At 41.6% G+C, this 27,569-nt stretch overlaps 1 protein-coding gene across 4 annotated transcripts in view; it reads left to right on the forward strand.

Annotated features, from left to right (window-relative positions):
* PLD1 (phospholipase D1) overlaps positions 1 to 27,569 on the forward strand; it is a 120,755-nt gene that overhangs the window by 84,242 nt on the left and 8,944 nt on the right. For 3 of the 4 annotated variants that reach the window (XM_074963566.1, XM_074963567.1, XM_074963565.1), the window contains 9 exons: positions 1,265 to 1,393; positions 1,779 to 1,897; positions 3,425 to 3,538; positions 13,078 to 13,188; positions 14,632 to 14,720; positions 18,918 to 19,031; positions 21,265 to 21,314; positions 22,358 to 22,492; positions 26,356 to 26,509. In XM_074963566.1, coding sequence (XP_074819667.1) covers positions 1,265 to 1,393; positions 1,779 to 1,897; positions 3,425 to 3,538; positions 13,078 to 13,188; positions 14,632 to 14,720; positions 18,918 to 19,031; positions 21,265 to 21,314; positions 22,358 to 22,492; positions 26,356 to 26,509 — 1,015 coding nt within the window. Of the gene's footprint in view, positions 1 to 1,253; positions 1,394 to 1,778; positions 1,898 to 3,424; positions 3,539 to 13,077; positions 13,189 to 14,631; positions 14,721 to 18,917; positions 19,032 to 21,264; positions 21,315 to 22,357; positions 22,493 to 26,355; positions 26,510 to 27,569 lie in introns of all 4 variants that reach the window. The other variant, XM_074963568.1, reaches the window with a different exon arrangement.

The following is a 27,569-nucleotide window of genomic DNA, read 5'->3' on the forward strand; positions in this document are numbered from 1 at the left end:
AGAGCACATCATCAGTATATCAGCATCACCTGTATTTTGATCCATGGAATAACAATAGATTGTGCTGCTGAAGATTGTGCTTTCTCTGGGGCAGTGCAGAACAGGTCAGTTGTCATGAGAGAATACATGTCATGGGAGAATGCAGGGGAGACTAGATAACGGTAGGGTTTTTCACTCCATCTTGGCTGTGAGTGTGACTGATCCCAAATACTTAGTTACTGTCTGAGAGCTGAGTATCCCCATGGTGTAAACCTTGGCCAGATCATATAAAAATAAAATATATAGGATAAAAATTTGTAGGGGACATAAAGCCTCTTGCCTCAAGCCTCTACTTTCCTTGTAGATATGTTATGGCATAATTGTCCAGTCAGGGTTGTTACACTATTCTCTGAGCTATCTGATAGAGGCCACTGTCGGAGACAGGATATGGACTAGTTAGAACATAGATCTGATCCATTGTGTTCTTTCCTGTTTTCTTAGAAGGGAGGTGGAAGGGATCACACTACTCATTTATATGCTCATGGCATTCACAAAAAGAGCTGTACATTTCAAGAAAGGAGTTGGGGGAACGGGAGTAATTTTTGCACGTAAGTCATTGCAAGGATGGTAGGCCCTAGTTTTCACCATGAAACTGAAATTCTGCATCCACATGCTGAACATGTAACACAGTCTCAGAAGCTGAAGTTGTTATTTAAAGAGGCACTGGAAAAAGGGAAGAGACCCATCCTTGTGGTAGCTAAAATTGCAGTGGAGAGACCCTTTTGTGGAGTCAAAATCATGAATCCTATAAAATGTAAGTTGCAGTTAGAGTTGATTTATACTTTAGTACAAACTAAATATACAGGAGTAGTACTCTCTTCTGCACACAGATATAAAGTCCCACCTCCAACTGAAGTCAGTGGTATATGAGAGCAGAATTACACTTGTTAATGCTTTCAATGTAGGTATCCTTCCTTGCAGGTTATTGTGGGATGACAAATAGCTGAAGGGTAAATTTTCAATCCAGTGCAGAAAGGATTCAGATCTGGCTTCCATTACCAGTAACAAAACATGTCTATATAATCCCCCTTGATTGTGTACCAGATGTGTTATACTGTAGAAGGGAAACAGAGACTTAACTGGAAAATTACTTTAGCTTATTAAAACTGGCAAGTTATGCCAATAGTTTCCTATTCAAGTGTGATTCTCATCTGTGCTGTGTTGAGAGCAGTCTTAAAAACAACCTTAGAGCATATGTTTTTGTCACTTTATAAACCTGTGACAGATAAAGGATCAATCCGCAGCTTGAAGACAGGTGTTGGAGAACTTCTTGGGGAGACCAGGTTCTGGCATGGAAAGGACTATTGCAATTTCGTCTTTAAAGACTGGGTTCAACTCGACAAACCCTTTGCTGGTAAGTGCCATTGCAATCTGGAACCAACTTTTTTCCCTGCAAGACACTTTGTCTCATTCCCTAGCTCCTCTACTGCCTTAGAAGGCTTCTCTGCCTTTTTACCCTCCTGAATTGGAGCTAACGAGACCCACCTGGTCTGGCTGCTGGGAAGAGGCAGCAGAATCCCAAAGTAAGGTAATAAAAACAGATATCTATGACAATAATGGATAAGTGAGCTTGTGGCCCACCAGCCCCCACAAGCTGACCTTCCCCAATTTTAACTCCTTATTTGCTAGTTTTTATTTCTGGAAAGGTTCCGTTTGTAGGAAGAGATGCTGTGATATTCTTAACTAATGTCTGAAACTGATCTGAGATGAACTATCGCAATTTTTCCCTGTCCATATAGATTTCATTGACAGATACACCACACCCAGAATGCCATGGCATGATATTTCATCTGTTGTGCATGGCAAAGCTGCACGAGATGTTGCTCGACACTTTATTCAGCGCTGGAACTTCACAAAGGTAGGTGTGCAATGAGATAGGTCCTGCAAGCCCTCAAATCTGAATGCTTCGCAGATGCCTCACGTAGGGCTATATGCAGGAATAAATGCTATGCCAGGTAGTCAAGATTTGCCAGATTGGGCCAGTAAAGTATATATTCACTTGCCCTAATGTCCCAGCAAGTAACACTGAAAAACTGTGACTCTGATGGCAAGTAATGAAGATAGGTGCTCTCATTCTCCTATTACACCAGTGTAAATAAGGTATCATTTGAATTTAGTAGGTGGAAAATGGTGTGACAGGAGAATGAGGTCTGGGATGTTGTTAGCCAAGGGGCGAGTGCCATTGTGCTGCTATTCTCGCAGTTCCTTCTGGCTGGTTGGGAGGGAGACGGTCCTGCACAAGAGCCAATAACGTGCCCTCTTGCGAAGCAGCAGACAGGCACATGGAGCAGTTCAGTCGGTGATCCCACAGCCAAAGGGAGCAAAGAAGACCAGGGCCGTCAGGCCAAAGCCACAGCCGGGTGATCCAGCCACCTGGGCAAACTAGCAATAACCAGGATTTTCAGGGCCAAGAAACCAGGGGAACCTGCCAGTGTTCTGGACCAACCTGAACCTGGACCAACGAGGATCCAATCACCAGAGGAGCTCTGGCCTACTGGGAATCCAGTCACTAGGATTCAACTAGCAAGCACATAGGGTCCTCACCACTGGAGAGGACTGGCTAGGATCCCATCAGCTAAGGACCCTCCGTGATGATGAGGGAGCCTTGGGCAGGCTGGAAGTCAACCCACATTGCGGACCAGGCCAGTAGGCCCTATCGCCAAGGAAGATGATGACTAATGGAGCAACAGAGTCCCCTCTGTTCTTCCTCATTTGCTCTTCCTTCTCTCTCTCCCCTCTGTTTTTGATGTTTGTTCCCCACGCCGAGAAGAAGCACTTTGATACTTGTGTTGAAGTTCATCACTGCCTAAAGATTAGAGACTGCTTTAATGCTTTCAATTGAAGGGAGGTGGTTTGGCTTGGGAAGTGGCAGGGTTCACTGGAGCAGGCCTACTTAGGTAACTGGATATCCACTACGCTTTTTTAAGCCCTGATCTTAGGTCCTACTTCGAACAACGATCAGTATGACTTTTTCAGACAGAAAGTGTCCTTTCCAGTTATGGTGGGGCTTTAGAACAAGGATGGTCCTATGGTTATATTCCCCTGACCAAAACCTGAGTGATATTCAAATGTGCATTCAAACTGCAAATGCATGGCAAAGAATAGACATAACATACTGTTAGCCTGACATCTGCACAGACTTTTTGGTATGAGTGTTACATTTCAAGATACTGAGACCACATTTCACAGAAGAGTACAGAATTCATGAGTATTTTCAGAACTATTCAGAACAGGAATTGAGATTATGAATATGAAAAACTTTACGTTCTCCTCCCCAATTTTCTGTATTAAGAGAGGAGCATAAAAACCAGTAATGGTCTTCAACATAGAAATCTGAAAAAAATGTGTTTTAAAATACGGTGTCCTCCATTTTTTTCTTTTGAAGATCATGAAGCCCAAATACAGATCCCTGTCCTACCCATTCCTGTTGCCAAAATCTCAGCGAACCACCAGTGAGATGAAGTATCAAGTGCCCGAGTCTGTATGTGCTAATGTACAGGTGGGTGTAAATGGCATTTCACGGAATCCTAAAATGAAGAACCTCCTGGCACTTGGGCTCATTTTTAGCTCTTTGTAATAGGAGGCCTTGGTAGTCTTCCAGCTGAAACATACAAGATTTTAAAGGATTTAAAGTTTAAACTACTTTTTATTTTAAAATGCAACTTAGCAGGCCAGATACTCAGCTGGTATATATCAGCGTAGTTTCATTGATTTCAGCAGAGAGAGACTGATTGACAGCAGCGGAGGTTCGGGTTCAGTGTATGTAAGATGAATTATACAAATGACATTTTAAACTCCATGAGTTGTGCAGAATGCGTATGTTAAATGTGATTATTAAACAGCAGAACTAGACATGTTAGGAATGTAGGGTGGAAATGACTGTGCCTAGGAAGTGACAGGTGTGTGTCTGTGTCTGTGTCTGTGTCTGTGTGAGAGAGAGAGAGAGATACAGATACAGGGGATCAAAGCTGAGCAGGAAAAAAGTGTCTAGGGTGCACGAAATAAGTTCTTCAGTCCAGACTCCACCTGGCAGCAGCTTGAGAAAAGGTTGGCAACTCTCTGCCCCGCCACCTGCAAGTATGCTGCTCCTCATGATGGACAGACCCGTTGTGAACTGGTGCAAGTGTTCTGTAGACATTAGGTACCTGCTGCAGGGAGCTACATGGAGAGTTGTGGGGTAGGTGCAAATGTTGAGAGACCCTGCAGCACTTGCAGCAAATGCTGTGTGACGCTCTGTGTGTGTGGGAGGGTGGTGGTGGTGGTGCGCGCACGCATGGATATGGTGCTCTGTATGCCCTAGAACTAGGATGCCCAGTGAAGATGGTCTGCACTGTTACAGCTTGCACCATGTCAGTCACACCAGTGCAATTTTCTAGCCTAGACCCATCCTGAGAATCTCTAGTGTGTTTCTCGAGCCTGCCTCCTGATGTTGAGTTATGCTGATCCAATCAGAAAACATAATGAATACTCAGGTGACTTATGTGACCAGTCACAACTCACCAGCAGAGCTTGAATAAGAGAATGTTAAGTATCAAACCCAGTGAACCATTAACCATCAATCAACAGAAAAAACACTAAGCAAAAAAAAAAAAAAGAAATTGGTTGAGAAATACCAGTAATGAATAAATTTCCAGAAAATTTTGATCTGCTTATAGAATCTTGTAAATTATTCATTGCAAATTACGCATAAGCTCATCTCTAATGGCAGACTGCAGCCTTTTGAGAGCTGTTAGCATGGCTCATCCGTGAGCTGCATAAAGCTGTATACATGTAAAAACGTATTTTGCTGCAAACGTGGTTTCTCCCTTGAATCTTCCTGAAGTGCAATATCCCTTCTAATGTACCTGCACATAGCAAGTAGTATTTATATTGCTGTGTGGTAGAAACAGGCATGGGGCCGGAGAACCTCTTAGTCAGTATTTGCAAAATGACCCACTCCAGCTCTGAAGCATATTTGTGCATGCACATACTGTAATTCTGGCAGCTGCTTCTTCTGTAATGTGCTTGTTTTCCTGATTTTGATTTGTTTGTCGAAGTGGAAATGCACACAATAGGAAGCTGGGTTACTAGGATACCATACAAGGAACCTCAAGTGTACCTAGGGAGGTGGTAGAATCTCCTTCCTTAGAAGTTTTTAAGATCAGGCTTGACAAAGCCCTGGCTGGGATGATTTAATTGGGGATTGGTCCTGCTTTGAGCAGGGGGTTGGACTAGATGACCTCCTGAGGTCCCTTCCAACCCTGATATTCTATGATTCTAAGTGCAGGGAGCTCTGGCTGGTAGTGGAAATGCAGTTTACTAAGCAGCATTATAAAAGATGTTATGTGTGTTGAAGTTATAGCTGAAGGTTAATGACTGGCTCAACATCTATTACTGATGATGGTGGAGATTCTGGCTTTTGCAGGCAGAGATCGGATGGAGAGGGCTGCAGGTAATGAGCGCTGCATAGCAGTCACATAAGCCCCCTTTGAGTAGGAGTGTCAGAATCTGGCCTTTAATTTCCCCCTCACCCCCCGCCCCATACATGCACACACCCAGAGACTCAGCTCGGTGACTTAGCTTCCTTGTGTAAATACCCAATGCATCACCTCTGGTATTTCCAGCTATGCTAGTGAGGCCGCTGAGTCCATCATGGAGCCTGCCTTTCTCTTTCTTATCAGCTCCCCACCGCAAGACACTCCAATGATGTAAAAGCTGATCTTTGCCTGTCTACACAGTGTAACTGTGGGCAGGATGCAGGCGTCTCATTTACCTTTCAGTTTGACTGCAGTGATGGTTCGAGACATGAACAGCGTACCTATAGTCTTACCCAGAAGGGCAAAGGATATGTTTTTATGTAAATCCTTCCTCTAGTAGAGATGGGTCAAACCCAGAAACATTTATTATCATTGTTTATATAGCACCAGCGGTAGGATAGAGTCCTTTTACAGGCAAATGGGAGACAAATTCCCCTGCTCCAAGAAAAGTAAAATCTAATGGACGGATTTAATGGGAGCTGCTGAGTGCTAGGCACTGTTGAAAATCTGGCCACTTCTTTTATCTGCGTGAATGGGAGCTGAACTCTCTGTTTGAAAATCTGACTCGAGTTGTGAGTATTGACTGAGCCCTTTTGAAATTCTGGTCTTGATTAGATGAAGGATGGGTGGGGGGTGGGACATGCCACAGAAAGCCTACTGACTGAGCCATGATGCTTTATTTGTATTATCATAGCGGCCCCTAATTGTTAGTTTCACAGGTTTTGGTCTGCTCTCTCCCTCTCTTTTGTTGTCACTTCTTTGAGGGGAGGATTGGGGTTCAGAGGCCTTCTGGAAGAAGTGTGTTGTAAGGAGCTGTTGGCAGGAAGATAGGGTGAAAGCATGACAGAACAGGTCTGGGTGGGGTTTGGATTGCATCATGGGGCAGTTGAGTCAGTCCTGAGGGAACTTATGGGAGAAGATGTGAAGACAGGAGTTAGAAAGGAAGGAGGGAGTTAGACAGCTTGTGGGTTGAGTCAAACATCCTTTCTCAAAGTTTGGGGTTGGATTATCATAGCATCTTTGATTTTTGCATGAGCCAAACTTGTTTGACGAGTCATCAAACTAAAATCACTCTCAGTTTTTCCAACTCTAATTTCCAGTTATTATCCAAGCAAGACACAGTAAGTCTATGACATGGTGAGACAACATCACACCCTGTTCATACTGACACAATGAAGCATAAGACACAATGTCATAAGACACAATGAAACATCATGCACTCTGAGTGGCCCAAGGTATTAGTTCTTAGAAATTTGCTCCACAGTACGTATTATTTGCAGTTATGGAATAACTCCCAGCAAATACGGTGGTGGTGGTGTTGCTTGGATTAAAGAGGTTAAAGGGATGACAGCACCTGCATAAAAATTGCATGAGTGATGGGAGGCTGCAGAGCTTAGGGGAGGGAGAGAAGAGAACACCTGTGCTTGTTTCTGTTTAATATGCCTAAGTAGTATGCAGACCTTTTCTCTGAAACTAAAGGATTTTGCATTTCAGTTTATTAATTTTGAATGCATTGACAAGAGAGGACAATTTGACAAGAGTGGTAGATTACACATTAGTAATAAGTAAATATTAATTTAAAAGAAAGTTCAGAGCACGTACATATCATAATTAATCTGTGGCAACCTAAACTTCAGTTATTACCTTCATGCATACAGTGACCACTCAGACCTTTATGAAATAAATGGGGTTGCAACTGAAATCTTCCTGTTTCAAAGGCACAGACACCTGCTAAAGGAGAATCACATTTTACTATTAACAGTATAGTTCCCATGATACAGAGTTGAGCAGTTCTGGTTCCATCCAGTAGAGGGTGGTAGTACACATGTTCGCATGCAGACACAAGCCAGTTCATTACAATATACAAAAATTACCAGGATGATGATGCATACAAGAGAGAGGATGTTCCAGTGGTGAGGGCAGTAGCCTAGGATTTGGGAGACTTGGATTCAAGCCCTTGGTCGACCGTAAACTTCCTGTGTGATGTTCAGTGAGTCACTTACGGCCATATTTTTAAAGGTATTCAGGCACCTTTGAAACTCTGGCCCTAAGCCTCTCTGTGCCTCAGTCCCTCATCTGCAAAATGGGAATAAAAGTAATTCCCTACTTCACAGGGGTGTTGTGAGGATAAATACATTAAAGATAGTGAGGAGCTCAGCTACTATGGTAATGGAGGCCATAAATGTACCATAGATAGATGGCTGGATGTGTGTCTACCCTGAAATGTATCTTTTAAAAAATTGTTATCAGTGTGTTATGTGACCCTGCTGGACTCGTGTTGACTGATTTTAGTGAGAAGCGGAACCCTCAAATTTGCTTTAGTTAATAACTTCTATCTTTAACTGAAGGACTTTGCTACAGGGAGGAACGGCAGAGAAGGAATTCCTTTAGAGTTTGGACCAACAATGCTGTGACCTGTCAAGCTGGTGTGATGATTTGGTGAGGGGATAAAAGAGAATTTAAAAGGAAAGGGGGCGTCTGGACTGGCTAGTTGTGAAGCTGTGGGATTGAAAGTGATCAATCTCTTTCTGATCTGGAGGTTCTCTTGTTGGATGGTTTTTCTAGCCTACCATTAGTTTGTCTCTGAGCGGTAAAACCATTTTTCAAATCGAGAGAGGCTTATGACATCAAGTATAAAATGAAAAAAAAAACCCACATTGATTTATTCCTTGTCTCCAGCAGAACAGCAACTATTGCTGCTAATGGAGGGCTTTTTGAGCTGTTGAAATCATTGCATACCCGGTACCAGCACTGAACAACTTATTTGGAAAGCAGAAATGACTCTGTTGGGGACACTGGGAAAGTTGGCCATCTATTCTAAAGCACCCTTTAAATATTGGTGGCTCAGGTGCTCTGAAAGCACTGGTAGAGGAGAGTTATACATTTTACAAAAAGAAAAGGAGTACTTGTGGCACCTTCGAGACCGACCAATTTATTTGAGCATAAGCTTTCGTGAGCTACAGCTCACTTCATCGGATGCATTCAGTGGATTCCCATCCGATGAAGTGAGCTGTAGCTCACGAAAGCTTATGCTCAAATAAATTGGTTGGTCTCGAAGGTGCCACAAGTACTCCTTTTCTTTTTGCGAATACAGACTAACACGGCTGCCACTCTGAATATTTTACAAAGGTTTTCATAAAAGAGTTTAATTTTTGATCGAATTCTTCACGCAGGGCTGGCGTTTGGCACCCATGAAGCCCACTGCCACGTGCTCCCTGCTGCTAATTGCTGCAGATTGCATCGGTAGCTTCTGGCCAGTGGGCTGCATGCACTGTGCCACTACACCTTCGCAACGGAAGGGTAAGGAAGCCTAGTGGAGGAGCTGCAGCTCAGCTGCTTGCAGCCAACTACACCAGGATAGGCAGCTGAGCTCTGAGTTTCACTGCTGCAGGGCATGGAGGTTGAGGCCCAGGAGTGTGTGACCATCACGAGAGAACAGAGAAGAGTAGAGAACATTGATGCCCATTCGGAGCTCATCATCTGGAGCATTGGCACAGCAGCAGAAGCCATCTGGGCAGCCAGCATTTTCCCCCATACTCACAGAAAGATCATTTCGAGCAGCAGCAGGAGGTGGCTGCTCCCTCCTGGCCCAGACATCATCAGATACTCCCAAGAGGCTAGGCTGTGTAAGTTTGCTCTAAAACATAAGGGCCTGATCCTCAAGTACAAGAGGACCTCTGGTAGTGTAAAGGGGCATTAAAATGGGTGGAAGTATAATTTAATAGTGTCATCTTTTTAAAATGAGTTATTCTTATTGCTACCCTGGCTATGTTATTCTTTATATGCCCACTATTCATCATAGGTAAGCAGACTAATTTCCTTTAAGATTCCTTCCCTCAGTTCTACTAGTAGAATATCATTGCAGTGTCCTGTCTTATTAGTTCACAGTCCTTCGGGACAAAGTGTAATTCAATGAGATGCTCTCTTCAATTCTCCTTTTTGTTTTTCAAAGAAACTCTTTCTTTAATAAACAAAAGAAAACAAAAAAGTCAGCCACAGTTTCTCTAGTTGTTGCTTAAATATCAAAGCTCTTCAAGTCCCATATAGTGATGGTTGCTGTCTTTTTGAATAATGTCCTTTTCTAGAGTAAGAATACTATGTATAGAAATAGAACTATGCATATCCAATGAGTTATTATTAAATACATCCGCTAAAAGTTTGCCAAGTTCTTTCACACTTTCCTTAAAATTCTGGGATGGATCCCATTCTGCTCTGGAGGTTTTTTCCCTCATCAGATTTACTTTCTGTTCACTTGGTTTGGCATAATCCAGATTTCCTTCTGAAATTTCTTTCCTCTTTTGTGACATTTGCCTTCAATCCCCTGTATAGATAGAGTGACACAGGACTACCGAGTTCCTTAACAATTATATTTTTGATCAATGAATCACACTGTCTGTGGTAGGTCTGAATGTCTCTTTAAACTCCTTTTCCTAATGTATTTGAAAGCTGTCTTGTTTGCAGCACTCCAAATCCAAAGTAACACCATTAACTTAAATATAAAATAATCAGGGCCAGATACTTACCTGGTGTAAATCACCATATCTCCATTGACTTCCATGGAGCTAAGCCCATTTAGACCTACTACAGACCTGGTTCTCGAGAGTCCTTGTCATCTGGATAATTCTTCATCCTTGGGTATTATTTTTTTTATTTGACCGATAAGGGTTTTATGAATCAGACATTTAAAAGGAAGTTAAGTAGGTGATATCCAAGTGATCCCATTTGGATTCACGTGGCATGCTAAGCCATTGCCTGAACTTTCACTTGGTCAGAGGTCTCCTTGGCTGTCACACTATCTGGGTTAGTGTGTGCTAGAAATATATCTATATTAGTCATGCCAGTTTAAAAAGTGTATTTTGCAGGCTAACATGCTGCCCACGTATTCCTATTTGTAAATTCCAAGAAAATCTAGATATTTATTAAAACGTATTAGAATATGGAAGGGACATTCTTGTTTCATTAAACACATCTTAAACACATCTGTGGTTGATTTGTACGTTGTTATTTATATATCAGAAAATATAGCCCATGACTAGAATGGGAGATAAATCGTAGAATAAGATGTGACCAACTTGGCAAACTACACCCTCAACAAACTGATCCTATCTTACGTGAATGTGCAGTTTCACACCTACCACATCACACAACTGTTTGCAGGCAATGCTGGCCCACTGGCCAGAGACAGACTGTGAGGGGGCCAGATACCAAAAAGCAAGAATTCTCTGCTGCAAAACTGTTTCCTAGACTTAGCATTTGGCTCCTGCAGCTGCCAATGGCTCTCTGTAAGGAATCATGGCTGTTTCCTTCAGTGCTGAAGCCTGCAGAAGAGAACTCTGCACTGGAGAGCACACAGAAACCAACCAGCAACAGGAAAAGGGAGTTTCACAAGACAGCATGCAGACTGGGCTGTGGGTTGTAAAAAATCAGCTAGCTTTCTATCTAGAACAGCTGACTTGATGTCTTGACTAATGCAGTGGGGATGATAATACCTTCCCCCAGGTAGTTCTTTGGGTTTGTTTGGGAGCTCAGAGCTGTTTGGGAGCATGATGCCACTGAGTGCTATCGGTGAGGTGCTCAGCAACCTTAATACCCCTGACTTCAGTAGGAGACCAGGATACTCAGCTTCTTGCAAGGGATGTTCAGGAATTAGTTCCCAGCACATTTGCACCATATGAATGCTAAGTAGTAGTTTTGTACTCAAATGTAGATGCTCGTGGAGTCACACGTGGATGTGAGCCAGGCACAGACCTTGAAGAAGGAGGTGGGCTTCATGCAAAGAGTTTAAGCATACCATGAAAGTCACTTAACACATGTTGATGTAACCCGCTGGTCAGTGTGGGTAATGTGACCGTCTGCGCCCAATCCATAAAGGATGCGAGTTTGTTACAGCCTCTGGCTACAGAGGCTGGCTGTTCAGCTCAAGCTGCAGTAATTTATGCTTTCAGCTCAGGAGGTCCCCAGTTTAATCCCTGCTGTTGGCCAACATGACAGCTGTCACAGAAGTGGGGATTTGTCCAGTATTTGACTTCGCTGTGAGTCTCAGATACTTGGATGAGCTTTTTCTATCTGGAGGAAATATGGAATCCACCGATCAATGTGTGCGATGTGTTCCCTAACAGAGCGTGCGAGTCTGGTACAGATCTCAGCCATAGGGACTAGGGGCCAGATCCTTAGCTGGTGTAAATTGTCATTGCTCCATTGAAGCTTGTTGTGCTATGATAATTTAGCTCAGGACCTGCCCCTTTAGCTCAAGCTGTAGATATTTGTGCATTTAGCTCTGAAGGTCCCTGGTTCAGTCCCCAGTGTTAGCCAAGATGGTGGCCATCATGTTGACTGAAGGGTTCCTCCAGGCATAGGTGTGGTGTGCATGAAGGAGAGGAATGAAATGGTGAGGAAAGAGATTGGGTGGAGCCCAGGGTGAAGAGAAATGGGTGAAGAAGAGAAATCCACTGGAGAGATCTCAAAAAGAGAGAGGCGTGGTCAGAGCAGAAGGTAGGAAAGGCTATCTAGGCAGTGGGAGTTTGCACACACTGAACTAGAGAGAGATGAGATTGGGGAAAGGACAGTGAGTAGGAGTTTATAGTAACAGAGGCAGGAAACTCTGAGAGAGCACAGACCAGAGTTTCAGCAAAGGACAAAATTAAACATGGGAGAGAATATGAGCAAAGGGTATTTCCCATATTAGTTTGGTAGCCTTTTGACAAAAGCTTTCGTGCTATATTGGGGATGTAATAATATACTCGGAGAATCTTGAAACGCCTGTTACTTCAGAAATGCCTGTTCTGATTGACAGTCAGAAAAAATTTTCTTGTGAGTTTGACCTACTGCAAATTAAAATAAAAAAATCACAAATCTGACAAATTTGACCAGTTTTGGAAGAATTTTTCACAAAAATGTAAATGACCGTACTTGTTTAGGGCAGAGACTGCCATTCCTGTTTAAAATTTGGTGCCATTGGCCTGTTTATTATAATGCACCATCAGTTTTTGGGCAAAACTCACTGATTTCAGTAGGCACTTCAGCTGTAAAATTGATGGCATGTGTCTCTGTGCATAAGAAATAAATGCCTCATCTGGCACCATAGAAGTCAATGGGAATTTTGTAATTGACTTCAATGAGCTCAAGGTCAAGTTTTGAGAAAATATATTAGAGGCAATTCAGCATTACAAGAACTACAGTAAGTAATAGAGTTTTGCAACCAGATTCGCCACTCTGTGTCTCCAGTTTTACACCAGTGTAATTCCATTGACTTCACTGAAGTTACTCTGGCATAACATTGGGGTAACAAAATGGTGAATCAAGACCTTTATATTTTCATCAGATTGTTTTAATTTTTAACAGTATTTCTAAGCTTTATTTCCCTTTGTTATACATATAACATGTAATTAGCAAATGTTATGCATGTTACAGAAGTCAGTGAAATCATGAAAAATAAACCAACCAGTTCAAAACAATTAGTAAAGGGTGCCAGTGCCATCTTATATCAGGGCAGAACTAAAACAGCTAATCCTTTTCTTTACAGGTGCTCCGTTCTGCTGCAGATTGGTCAGCTGGTATCAAGTACCATGAAGAATCCATCCACAATGCTTATGTTAGCGTGATAGAAAACAGCAAACACTACATCTATATCGAAGTAAGTACCGAAGATGCAAGATAATGGCAGTTTGGTTCAATGAAGTGCTGAGCACATCCTGTGACCCTCAGGAGCATAGTTCTTTATTTTATTTTCCTTTTGTAAATTTTGAGACTTTAATATTAATATAGGGCCTGATCTGGAGCCCCCAGATGTCAATAGGATTATGTCCATTGACTTGAATAGGCTTTGGATCAGGTCAGTAATTAATGTACCAGTACAGAACTCTAAGGATGGGTTAAAATACAAGGCCACTCCGTTACTGTTTCTCTTTCCAGAACCTCTAGCAACTTTTGTCTCCCATGCAATATTCTTCCAGCTGCCTTCTTGGCTCTGCTGCATTCCCAGCCCTACATATCAAAGTGTTTGGTCTCCCATCGATGTGCAGTGGACTCACTTAATAGTATCTTAGAACTTGCATAATTCTTCTCTGTATGAATGGCTTTATAAATGCAGGAATAAATGGCTGAATGGAGACACTTATGCTGTATCCGTTTCCATCTATTGTTTGGATGTTTTTTACTTGGTAGTGTTGAAAGAGGGAGATTAATCAAGAATAATTATTCCCCCTGAGCGCACACACAGACACCATTTAATTAAAATAATACATAGCCATCCAGGAAAACGTTGTACAGGATGTAGGTTTATTTGCTTCTTGACTCAGAATAGTCCCACAACCCTGAAAGCATTTATGGCTTTGTAGACAGCATGGTTGAATCCTGGCCCCAGTAAGGTCAATAGCAAAATGCCCATTGACTTCAATGAGCCAGGATTTCACCTCATGTGTCAAAGTAAGAGTTTCACAATGGCAATAATGCCAAATAATTATCTGAAGATAATTACATGCTTGGGAAGCAGCCTCTAGCTTGCGTATGCTTCATGCTTAGTCATAGCCACAAAATCTGATTATCATTATTATTTTTTTTTTTTTACAATTCTGAGGATTGCTCATTTGAGGCCATTATCTATGCTGATGCTGAAAACAGTCACTTAATTTTTTTCTTATCCTAACAAAAATCATACATTCTGGGTTTTGAGATTTTTGTAGCGATTAAACCCTGTGATCTTATTGTGTCATTGCTGTTCTGTGTTCAGCAAAAATGTTTCTTTCAAACTGTAGCAAAATGGGGCCCCAGCCCAATGTCTATTTGTTTATCTATCCATCCCCCATTATTGTAGTATCTGAATGCATGACGATCTTTAATGTATTAATCCTCTCAACCTCTCTGTGAGGCAGGACAGTGCTACTATCCCCATTTCACAGAAGGTGAGCTGAGGCACAGAAAGACTAACTGATTTGTATAAGGGCATTGAGGAAGTCAGTGGTGGACCAGGGAAGTGAATCTGGGTACTCTGTGTCCCAGGCCTAACCACTGAACCATCATCCTTGACAAAAAGACAGTGAGATGATTCTGAATTTCTTTGTGTTCACTTTTCCCTTAGAACCAATTTTTTATTAGCTGTGCTGATGACAAAGTCGTTTCTAACAAGATTGGAGATACCATCGCTCGAAGGATTCTTAAAGCACACAGGTATTTTTTTGTTTTCAAAAGAACTGTCAGGTTGTTGTTACTAGGATGATATTAAAAATACTGTAAATGGAATCCAGACTGCATTTGTAAGACACAGTTTAAATAATACGTAAAGGGACACAGTCCTTACTCAGAGGCAACATTTATTTGGGCCAAATTCTGCTCTGTTACACCAATGTAAATCTGCAATAACTCCACTGAAGTTGACAGCATTATTCTGAACTTGTACTGGTGTCGCTGAGTGTAGAATTTGGCCTTATAAGATATGTTACTTCAGTCAAAAAGCAAGTTGTTGGTACTTGTATTTGCTAAATCTTAACTAACATTATGGGTCCATTGCCAGCGTTAGTTTCATGATTGTAACTGTTCTTCAACTTTACACACAAGTAAGTTTAATCATATAAACTGGATACATGGTTTATTGAAGATCTCTATGCACAAGATTGCTTTTAAATGGGGAGAGTGAAAGCTGCCATACTCTGAGGAATTTGATGGTGCTTCAAGTTTAAACCATTACTGCACTGCCAGCCCCTTCTCTGATAAGTGCTGGAGGATATTTACAATCCCCACATCACTGCAAGAGAACCATAGTATTTTAAATTGTACAGTAGTTACAGCAGGTTGCATGGATGGATCAGAGTCAGATATCTTAGTGTTGCCACTTAAGAACTGGTCCAGTGATCACGTGTCTAATTGGAGCGTTTAGCAACAAAGGAATTAGTTTTGCCTTTTCTGTGATCCTGGACAGCTTTGCTTAGGTTTGTTTTTCTGGTGTCTATCTTTCAGGATATGCCTACACTGCAATAAAAGATCCATAGCTGGCCAGGGTTAGCTGACTCAGGCTCGTAGGACTCAGGCTGCGGGGCTATAAAACTGCAGTGTAGATGTTCAGGCTAGGGCTGGAGCCCAGGCTGTGAGACCCCGCGAGGGGGGAGGGTCTCAGAACCCAGGCGCCAGGCCAAGCCCAAACATCTACATTGCTATTTTTAGCCCTGCAGCCCAAGCCCCGCTAGCCTGAGTCAGTTGACTGGGTTTCAGGCTTGGTGCCATGGGGTTTTTACGCAGTTTAGACATACCCTAAGACACATTTGTCATACCCTACGGTGTTGGATTGAGTTTATTGGAAACCTTCCTCCTTTTCCTTCCCCCTTTCAGCTAACACTTGTGCTTTTCACTGTGCACGTGGATGAGTTTCATTTACTTGCAATGTCTGGTCTCTAAATATTCCTCTGATGCATAAGCATGTATGAACTGATTTTCAGAGGTGTTAAGGTCCTCAGAAACCCATTGGAGTCATCTCAATTTCACTCTCTTCAGTGCTTCAATATGAAATACAGACAAGTGAAGGAGGTGACACTCCTGAGAGAGAGAGGGTCTGATTTTCTTCTTCTTTACATTGGTGTAAATCAGGAGTCATTAAGATGATAGCAAACCAGTGTGAGGTCAGAATCTGGTTTGAAGTGGTCAGAAACACCATGGAAGAAAGACAGACAGTGGAGAAATTGGTTTGCTTCAACATGAACACCACTGTCTACCTAACAACCAGAAGGTGGGACAACTTGGGGATAGATACAGGAACATGGTCAGTGAGCAATGTATAGTGAAGGTAACTGTACCATGCTGTGGAGAAAAGCCTGTAGGTTGATTCTCTTCTCACTTCAGTGAAGTCTATGGAATTACACTTGGGTAAAATCCATGAGAGAAGAATCTGGTTCTGCATCTGCAATTGGATATACATCAAAGCCAGAAATATTTTGTTTACCAAATTTACTCACTTTTGCAGTGTGCCTCACAATGGCATTCAGTATTCAAAAGTGCTAGTATTTGTATGGCAACCCAGTGTTTCTGGCTCCTTGGCATTTGGCCATTGTGGTGCAGCATAATCTCAATCTACCAGCATAGTTTTGTTAAGCTGGAGAGCCACTCCAAACATATTGTAGATTTCTTCCCTATCCATAATGTCATGTACATTAGAGCTAGCAGAAAATATACTGTTTAGGCTACATCTACCTTATGAGCACAGGGTGTGATTCCCAGTCCATGTATATGTACTTGCACATCTGAGAGTTAGCACAAGTATAAATAGTAGTGTTGCCATGGCAGGACAAACCTTCCTGAACCAGCTGGGTGTGTACCTCCTGACGTAACGGAGTAGAAGATCAAGTCCATGCTGAATCGCCCAGATTGCATTTGCCATAAAGTGTATGGCATTGGCTAGGATGAAGAGAGAAGTAATGTTACACTTACTTATTCCATATGAAATGTATACATTGTAACTTCCATAGGGAAGGGAAAAAAGGCCGGCTGGCACACAGATATTTAATCCTAAATGGAAGATCTTGGTGGAGTGTTCCCAATCAAGTATCATATTTCTCTATTCTGTAGACAAAACATTTTCCACGTTCATAATGTTCCTCTTCTCCTTGTCTCCTCTGTTTCACTGACATATTTTGGTAGGTTTTATTATATGTTTAGATAAGCAAACTGGGTTTTGTGTAAGAACTAGCTGATTATAAATATTTTTTCTCCTAATACAGTATATTTTCATCAATATCAATAAGTATATCCTTAATTTCCAAATCTGTGCAATTTACATCTGTTCTATAATGTGCAAATGAAACATTTTAATCATTTCTAAAGTTTGCTTTAAAAATAACATGCTTTAAAAATTGTGTGCTCTTAGCCATGTGCAATAAGGTGCTGTCCGTTTAAAATATTATCTATAAACATTTGACAGCTTAAGCTAGGATAAATAGATTCCTTCAGTACTGTATTCCCTTTGTACTTCCTTCTGCTTACTAAAGGATACACTGTCTTATTCAAATAGTGAGATTACAGATGACACATGCTTGTTAAACCATGAAGTGCTTAAGCATATGCTTAGCTTTAAGCATGAGTAATCCTATTGATAGTCCAAAGCAACTGGCAATCATTTCAGGGCCACCATGGTAGCTGTTCCATTAACAGGAGAAATTCCTCCACTGATACATGTACTAGTAGTCACACGAGAACCAGTTTTGATTCCCTGGCCATTATTCTGGTCTCTCATCGGAAGGTGCAAGCTAATTAAGCATTTACCAGGAAAAAATGGTCTTAACAAAAATGTAAACTGGTCCACCTAGATACTGTTTTTTAAAATGGCTTTCTCCATACATTGCCACCTAGTGATGAGTAAATTAAATAAGATTCTTTTCACATATAGAGTACAGTAACAAAACAATTTGGGCTTTGATAATTTAGGCAATCAGAAATTATCCACCATTATTTTCAAGGTGGTAAAAACAACATCTAAAGCCAGGGAGCATTTGAATTTTAATTAGTGAAATTGCAGTTGTTTGGCACCCTACTGTGATTTTGGATTACTCAGGCTGAAAGGCATCTCTAGAGTTAAGCCACAGGGGAAATTGGCTGGCCCTCAAGATAAGCATCTAACTATCAACAAAGAAAAGCAAAAATGGGTGGATTTAGCAAGTCAGTGGTAATCCAGGATCAGATCACAATTAAGGATACTTGAAAACTGAACCCTTGTGATGTATGAGGCCAAATATTTGCCCTTTCTAAATATTCTGGGAAGGCCCATTCATCAAAAGCTGGCCAGTGCACTGAGTTTTCTATCTATCTCCTCTCCCAGTATAATCTGCAGCTTGGAAACAGGGACAAGGTTGGTAAAGGAGGCAAACTGTAGATTTAATTTTGTTTTCATGCTTGTATTGACTTTACAATAATAATTTATGCTGCTAGCCATGTTCAATAAGGTGCTGTCCATTTAAACTGAGGTTCTCAAATGCACTTATTTCCATAAAGCTAGACACAACAATCAAGAAAATTACCTCACTTTTGCATCTCTGTGATGCAAACCATACCTGTTACACTTAAATGAATATGTCCCAACCTTTCTTTTTATTCTACACCTGTTTTTGTTGTTTTCAGTTCTTAGTAAATTATACCTTCTGTTGCATGTGCATTTAAATAAATGCTGTAGCACTAACCACAGCTGAGGAAAACCTGAACCAAAAATGCATTTGACTCACACTCCCTTAAAAATGAAGTAGAAGCCCGCTACAGAAACCATAGGAGTAAATCAGTGGAATGGGGGCCAGTGAAGATAATGGAAGTTTAGTATTAATAAAGACTGGTGAAAAGAAGTTGAAATTGCAGGAAAATATCCCCAAAGGATTATTGGATTATTTATTTTAGGGAAAAAAACCGATACCGAGTGTATGTGGTGATCCCGCTGTTGCCTGGATTTGAAGGAGATATTTCAACCGGAGGTGGGAATGCACTGCAGGCCATAATGCACTTCAACTACAGGTACTGTGCACAGTCAAAAAAAGGACATGGTACTCCGAGATCTTTATAGTGATCTCCATGCTTTTGTTGATTTGGTGGTGGTGGTAGTGATGATGATTTTTGTACTGTGGTAATAACCACAGGCTCCAATCAGAATCAAGGCCGTATTGTGCTAGGTGCTGTACATAAATACAGTATGTGGGAAAGAAAAAGAAAATGAACTATTTATCTGTGATACAGTTTTTACATAACACGCCAACAGTTTTTTATATTATTGTTATTTGCAGTAGTGACCTTGGACTTAGAGATAGCTAATAAAATCCTTGCTGAGCTTATTATCTAGCCTGCTTTCTGGATGCACCATAAGGCTCCAAAATAAGTTTTTCTACAAGCACATAGAGGTAGACTTAATTTACTCATACTTGACATTTCCATCCTTCTCTTAGGAATTTAGATGCTATCACTACATTTTTTCTCGTTTATCTGTGTGTTTTTGATATTTTTTTAGAAGCCTGACAGTATTTTAGTATCAGTTTTCCCCGTGGTTTCAACAGAGCTGAAATTAATATGGCTTTATTTTGTTCAACAACAAATATTAGCACTACAACTCTATCTTTCTTTGAGCTCCACCATCATTAAAGATGACAACTCAGCCCAGAGACGAGTGTTTTATTTGACTGCCCTGCTGCCCAGCCAGCAGAGGGAGCTCAGAGTTTTGTGGTTTTGTCAGCCAAGTAAATTCACAGATTGCTTTTGTCAGGGTTCCTAGTTAGGTTTCCTCTGAAGAGCTTGAATTTCTTGCAGGTATCTCTCACAGATCCTGAGATCAGCCTGAGAGGAATAACCAGCTGCATTTTCAAACACAGGCACTTATATTATACCCAGGAAATGCATGCATAAGTACTGATATTTAATGTTCACACAGAGCACAGGAGGCCCCATCTAAAAGACCCACACCCAATATATTTCATGGTACTAAATATATCACTTTGCAAGGAGTAAAGGTTGAGGCAGGCCTCAAAGTTTTGCAATCTTGCGATCCACAGAGCCTGGCAGTAGGGTGGGGTCGGGGAAGAGAGAGATTTTCAAAGGCACAGATGGCAGGCCCTAAATCCCAATGAAAGTCACTGGGGATTAGGCACATAGCTACCAGTTATGCCTTTAAAAATCTTCCCCATAGTCTTTTTCAAAGCTGATGCTCAGACTACTCAAAGATCCCTTCTGATCCTTGGGACCCGATGCTCTCCTCTCCTTGCTCAGAAGAGAGAAGCAATCCCAGCACAAGGGTGATGGCGGGGGAGGCTCTGAAAGGGGAAGGAAGTGGCACTGCTGTGACTGCTTTCTGGGGGAGGGACAGCTGAAGGCAGCATGGGTTTATAAGAGAGCTATGCTACCATAGGGGTGGTGAGACCAAGGGACCAACATTGAGAGTCCAGTGATCGGCAGGAATCATACTTAGGTTATGTCTGCACAGAGATTTTTCAGCCCTGTTAGCCCAACTTAGCTGATCCAGGCCAGATGTGGGTTTTTAATCCCCATGTAAAAAGAAAAGGAGTACTTGTGGCACCTTAGAGACTAACCAATTTAAATTTTTCATGCAGTTGATAGATTCCCACTCCATACGGCTAAATGCAGTGCCTTGCATAATGACAGGTTTCAGAGTAACAGCTGTGTTAGTCTGTATTCGCAAAAAGAAAAGGAGTACTTGTGGCACCTTAGAGACTGACCAATTTACTCCTTTTCTTTTTGCAAAATTGGTTAGTCTCTAAGGTGCCACAAGTACTCCTTTTCTTTTTGCGAATACAGACTAACACGGCTGTTACTCTGAAACCTGTCATTATGCAAGGCACTGCATTTAGCCGTATGGAGTGGGAATCTATCAACTGCATGAAAAATTTAAAATGGTTAGTCTCTAAGGTGCCGCAAGTACTCCTTTTCCTTTTGCGAATACAGGCTAACACGGCTGTTACTCTGAAACCTATCCCCATGTAGACAACAATACCTTCCCCAGCATAAGGTGACCGACCAGTGGTGCATACGAACTTCTATGCCTTTTGTGTCCTACACCGATGTTAACATTTGTTTAGGAAAAATGTATTCTGAGAATGTCACAGCTCTTCTCTTTATATGATACTTAAAATGTGTCTTGTGTTTGTGATTAGCACATTAGGAGTATCGCTAACTTCACATACCTAATTATATGTCATTGCTTCAGATCACTTGTATTTGTAACTGCCGCCTTAATTCTTTCCAGGACCATGTGCAGAGGAGATAATTCTATCCTGGAACAATTGAAAGCAGAGAGTAAGTGCTTTGTTTCCCTCTCTGTGTGATGTTCATCATTAGGTCTTGAGGACACTAAACTTTGATTGATTAGCTATAAAGCATAAATGAGCTCATCCAGTTGCCAGTTAATATAAACTTCAGTAACACAAAATACTGCAATTATGTCAAGAATATCTTCAAAATAAGGAAAACACACTAGCTAAAAACATCTGTGTATCTGAAGAAATATAATCAAGCAGTAAGATCCAATCAGTGTCATCCTCGTGGACAAGACTCCCAAAGTTTATTTTTGTTTAGCTTGAGATTGTTGTGGTCCAGTTGGTTTCTAACATTGGGTTATGCAGCACAAAGATGGATTGAGGACAATAGAAGTGGGTATTTTATAGATTGTTGGGTGGGGAATTCTTATGTATGATTCTTCACCACACTTGGATTTTGTTTATTGGATCATATGGCTTTGGGTGGTTTTAGAGATGGTTTTCTGTTACACTGTTGCTTGGCACCCAGTGACCATGTAGAGATAAAACCATTTAATTATAACACTGTTATCATCATTGCTTTCTTGGGGTCAGCCTGTGTCCTTAAATTTGCTTGGATGGAAATCATAGTACCATGAAAAACGTGTTTCATAAATACACGTGCTACATAATACATCCTTGATTCATGTATCTTTGTGCAAATCTGAACTGTAGCTAATTTAAAATAGAAAATGGTTTCCATAGCATGTGCAGACAAAAAAACTGGTTATAACCTCTTCCCCACAGCTCAGTCAGAGAAAGCAAGCAACTAGTGAAGTGATTCTCAGACATTAGCATCAATTGGAGGTGCTAGTATATAACACAAGACAAAATGGGGGGAATCCCTGGGTAGCCAGTCAAGCTGCCTATATGGATCAGAATGGCACAGAGAGGCATAGAAGAGTAAGATCTATTTTAAAGAGACTTATTTACATTAGGTTATTGTTAAGGAGATGTTGAAAGTTAACTGTTTTGCTTTTCCTTGCCTCTGCGTTACTAATGACCACCTCTCACTCCCACCTCATTGTCCCTTTTAATCCTCAGTTGGAGATCAGTGGATAAACTACATATCGTTCTGTGGGCTTCGAACATATGCTGAGCTGGATGGAAATCTCGTCACTGAACTCATCTACGTTCACAGCAAATTGCTTATAGCTGATGACAACACTGTCATAATTGGTGAGTAAGATGGTTGCAGGGGAAATTTGTACCATTTGACTACCCCGACTGAAAGTGCACATGGCTATCTCTACTTGGTGTGCTCTGTTCCATTTTACCTGCTAACACATTCCCTGTGTTATATAGTGAATTTAAATGTAAAGTAATTACAAGTTAATGGGGGAAGTGAGATGGAGGAAGGTTTCTAAAGTGTATTGATTAATTGATAAAGAAATGTGGCTTTGAAATTCCCTTGGTGGTTAAACTTGTCCCACCGCAGGGAATTCTGTCCATTTGTTTTCATCAAACTCAGCTTTAGCCACTAAATTGCGAGTTGTCATCTGTTCCTTAAAGAATAGAATGTGCTGTGAAATTTGGAAGGCTTGGGGAACATGTGACCATTGGGAAAATACGTTATAACAAGTTGTAGATGCATTTTCATCCGTCTCTCTGTTATTGTATATTTATTATAAGGCCATAAAATAACAACATAAGGCCAAATTCAGCTCTTATTTATACCACAGAATACAAGAGCGGAATCTGACCCAGAATTACTCCTCTTTCTTTAAGAAAGCCCTTTTCAGCCCATTATAGCAGTATGAAGGCTTTGCCCATGAGCAACATAATATTAGGTCTTGTAAGAAGCAGAATGATACTGTCCTCCACCTCAGAGACAATCCTTATACCATATACCCTTAGATAGGTTGAAGTTTGGATTGGGAGGGTTTTGCTATGTAGTTGTCCTTTTGATAGTCTTCTCACGTCTCTAGTATGAAGAACAGCCACAATAGTTTTACTATTGATGATCATAAACATAGGACTAATTCTGTGGTGCATCCACATAAATGGAAGTGGGCGTGGTGATGTGCTATCTGTATGTTTTGCTGTCATCCAAGGTATGTCTACACTGCAAAAAATAAATAAATAAATAAAGACCCACGGCAGCAAATCTCAAAGCCTAGGTCAACCGATTTATGCTTCGGGGGGCTCTTAGTCTGGGGCTAAAAATAGCTATGTAAATGTTCAGGCTTGGACTGGAGCCAGGGCTCTGACACCAACCCCCTGGCTGGGTTTCAGAGCCTGGGCGCCAAGAATGTCTACACTGCTATTTTTAGCCCTGTAGTGTGAGCCCAAGTCAGTTGACCCAGGCTCTGAGACACGCGGCCGCAGGTCACTTTGTAGTGTAGACCTACCCGAGAGTCTTGGGCTCAACGTACCAGCTGTGGAACTAAATACATCCCCCAGTGCTGCCCCATGTATCTGGCACATTCCTATTAAAGTGCCAACATTCCAGTGGAAAAAGCAAGGCCCAGGTTCTGCAGCTGCTGTAGGAGAGCAGTGACACAGATGTTTACAAGCCGGTGAGGCACAAATGTGTCCTACCTTAAATTTCCTGCTGATTAATTGATTTAAACATCAATTAATTTGGTTAATTCCTCCCGGCCCCCCAAAAGAAAAGAATTCCATGTGACTGAAGCCCTGAGTAGTTGAAGCACATGGGAATAAATTCTTAGTTCAGCTGCATTGTGGAGGAGTGGGAGTATTTTGCGGGGGTTGATTTTATTTTTCTTCTTCTCACTAGCAACTCCTGATAAAGCAGTAGTCAGTACATTCAGTCACTGGGATTACTAAAGCATCTGGGTTTCTTTATGTAGGAACCAGCTTGTTGAAGGGTTTTTGCTTTGCCTGGAGTTTTTGTGGGTATATGTTAATTTGCTAAATCCCAACTATTGTAGTCTCTTGCTGCTCCTTCCCCTGAGACAAACTCTTGTCTGCCTTTCTGTGCCATGTTTTTTTCCTGATATCTGTGCAGTATAGGTTAATCCCCTTTGGAGTTACATTTTTCTGCAAGCGTTGGGCGGGCATCTAAGCAAAGTGCCTAAGTGCATTGTCCATTTTATATATGCAGAGTGATTGTGCAGTCACTTGGATGTCCAAATCCGTGGGAGATGCAGGAATGGGCACACAAAGTCAAAGGCTTGCTTAGGGATAGTTGCCAGTTTCTCCCTGGCTGTAACTGGATCCTGACACAAACACCCATTTGAAATAGCTGAGGCATTAGAATGATTCTTGACTGCACTGGCAGTTAGCTGATCTGTGTTAAATGAGCTGGTTCTCTCAGCCCAGTTCTTAGCGTATGGGTGTTCCCACCATAAAGACCACAATCAGAATCTGAACTAATTGGCACCTGGAAAGAGTGACTGAAGACTGGATGACCATAGAGAACCTGCCAGTCTTGGAGATGATCTCTGCAGAACACAATGAAGTACAGTAGCCGAGTACCAGGGAGAAGCTTCTACTACCCATCTCCATTCTTGTTATATGGCCAAATAACCTTATTCTCCAGTGCCGTCACTCTGGCACCGTTAAACTGCCGTGATTGCACTCAAAACATTTTTAAAGAGAGGGGAAAAGTTATAATTATATATTAGGACATGTGCATATGTTCTGAAAGAATTGTCTGATATTTTGGCTCTTTACATTTTGCACAGTATGTTCTAATGCTACATCAACAGCACAGCAAAGAATAGAAAAAGAACAAATGTCCCTGATGGTTAGAATGGCTTCTACGCCCCCGGAGGGTACATTTTCATTGTATTGGCAATACTTGAGAACTGGTGCACGTAGCTCTCCATACATAGAAATGAAAATTTGGCCCCTGGGAGTTTTGGAAGCCTTACTTACCAGTTGCTAGAAACTGGAGCCCTCCACCTGCCTCAGTGCAGTATGACTCCGAAATGATTTCCTTCTTTCTTAACCCCTCTTCGCCCCCACAAAAAACCCTGAAGGTGTTTTCTTTTTCTGTTGTTTATTTTAGAAGAAACATTAATTCTACATAAGTGGGCTCTGCTGTGCAACTTACTTTAACACTGATTCTGCCTGGGCTTAGGGCATAAATCCAAGTAAAAAATTTTCCTTTCTTTTATTATGAAATAAATGCAGCAAAGAAAATCCATAGCATGACTTCAAACAAAGAAGCCGGCTTGTGTCATTAAACATATTAAATAAAGACCACATTAAACTCTGACCCTTGCCCTTGCATGCCATGGTATCGCTCTGCAAGAATAGCTGGAGGCTTCTGAGAAATTAAGTTTTTAAACCTTTTGTGTTTGATTTAAAATTGTTTAACCTTCTTTCATGCCCTGGAGTTTATGGAGAATGTGGAGATTTTTCCCCCCCACATATTGATCTTGGCTCTTTTGTGGCTCTTTAAATCAGAAGTGGCTTTGATGGAGGATCTGCTCTTTACAAATCTTCATCTCGAGACTCTCCATCCTTAGCAACCTAAATTATTTTGCTAACGAGAAAAAAATGGATAATGTTCACATGGCATTTACATTGATCTTCTCCAGTTTCAAGAAGTGGCAAAGGTAATTCAGCCTCCTCTCTACCACCTACTGACAAAGGAGGAGATTTTTAACCTGTGAACTCTCATAGTGTTTTATCACTTGCATTGGAAGAGACTGGGGACAACTGAGTGCAGGTCAGCTTAGTCCAGGCAGCTGAACTTGTCATATGCACAGGCAAGGAACCACACAGTGGTATGGTAGAGGAGGTCGACAGTAAAGTGATGGTGGTAGGATATACACAGAAGAGTGTGAGGTTGGAGGAGAGCTACTCATTGAAACTCTCCTTTACACATAAGAGTGGTATGTCTTTCTACCTAGTTTCAGGGCATACTGTGAATGCTGGGGCCCTGCAAAGGAGGAGCTGGCACGACCCAGTTCTTAAAGTTATTAGGTACCTAACTCCCATAGCTTTGAGGATCTGGGCCCATGTCCTGCTGGCGGTAAACAGGTCTGTCACTTTGGTGGTGGTCGCATTCCTTGGGGAATTGGTATGTATTGTTTGTGGTGTTATAGTTTCTCTGTTTCCTTTGAAAGGCTCTGCTAACATCAATGACCGCAGCATGCTGGGAAAACGTGACAGTGAAATGGCTATCATTGTACAAGACACCGAAACGGTCCCTTCAGTGATGGATGGAAAGGACTACAAAGCTGGACGATTTGCTCAGTCACTCCGCCTCCGGTGTTTTAGGTATGAGTGCTAGAAACTAATTACGGTGCGTGGAAATCTCATGCTAAATTCTTGGGTGCCAGGAAGATCTTACCCAGTAAGGTCTTTTCCCAGCAGGTTGTGGTAATTAGTATTTTGTACTTGTGCAGGAAGATGCAGTCCAGCTGCCTTGCAGGGATTGCATTCCTCATTGATTTTGAAAAGAGAGCATCTGTGCAATTGTCCGTAAAGGATATGCACTGGATTAAAGATATGAGTGGGTTTAACTCCTGGAAAATCAATGAACTTTCACCCACTTACACATGGACTGAGTATAGCCCACAGAGTTTTGTGGTTGCCTAGACTTAGGATTTCCCATGCAGTATCCCTTTCCATCCCCCGCAATGGGTGTTTGGATTACAAATCTTGGAAGTCTGTTTTTGTTAAATTTTTCCTTGACCCCTTCAGTAAGGGAAATGTGCACAGAAGACAATGGAACTTTGCTAAGGAACAAATACTCCCACTGCACTGTTATCAGTTGTAGGTGGTGGTGTCTAATTTTTTTTTTTTTTTTTTTTTTGTACTGGGAATTTGTTCAGTCAGAGAAGCCATCTGGCCAGCAGCACAACAATTCTCTCATTAAAACATTCCCTCTCCCCCCATTTTCCATCTGGATGGTTTTTAAACATAAAGGAGGAAATGATAAGGCAGAGCTAAGGCTGACAGATTATTCTGTGTAGGAAATAGCAGCAGACAAGGACATCTCAGTGTGCGCAGCACCATCTATTAAGTATTGAGGACATTATCTAAGGGAACCCTTTTCTTTCTTCTTCAGGATTGAGTTGCTGAGGTTTTTTTCACATTGAGGAGGGAGTGGGCCTAGTGGTTAGAGCAGGGGACTCAAACACAGGGCTCCACCACTGACAGCCTGATTTTGCAAGATGCTGACCCTCTCTTGTGAGATGTACATGCTCAGCTCCCATTGGTGGGACTGACTGGTATTCTGAACTGATGACTTCAGTCCCCTTCCATTATTACCTTCTGGAAAACCTAATGTTGATTTAGCAGAAGGCTTCTCACTCTCTGATAAACAATATCCCCA

This window comes from Natator depressus, chromosome 9 (assembly GCF_965152275.1).
Source record: "Natator depressus isolate rNatDep1 chromosome 9, rNatDep2.hap1, whole genome shotgun sequence".
Taxonomy (NCBI): domain Eukaryota; kingdom Metazoa; phylum Chordata; order Testudines; family Cheloniidae; genus Natator; species Natator depressus.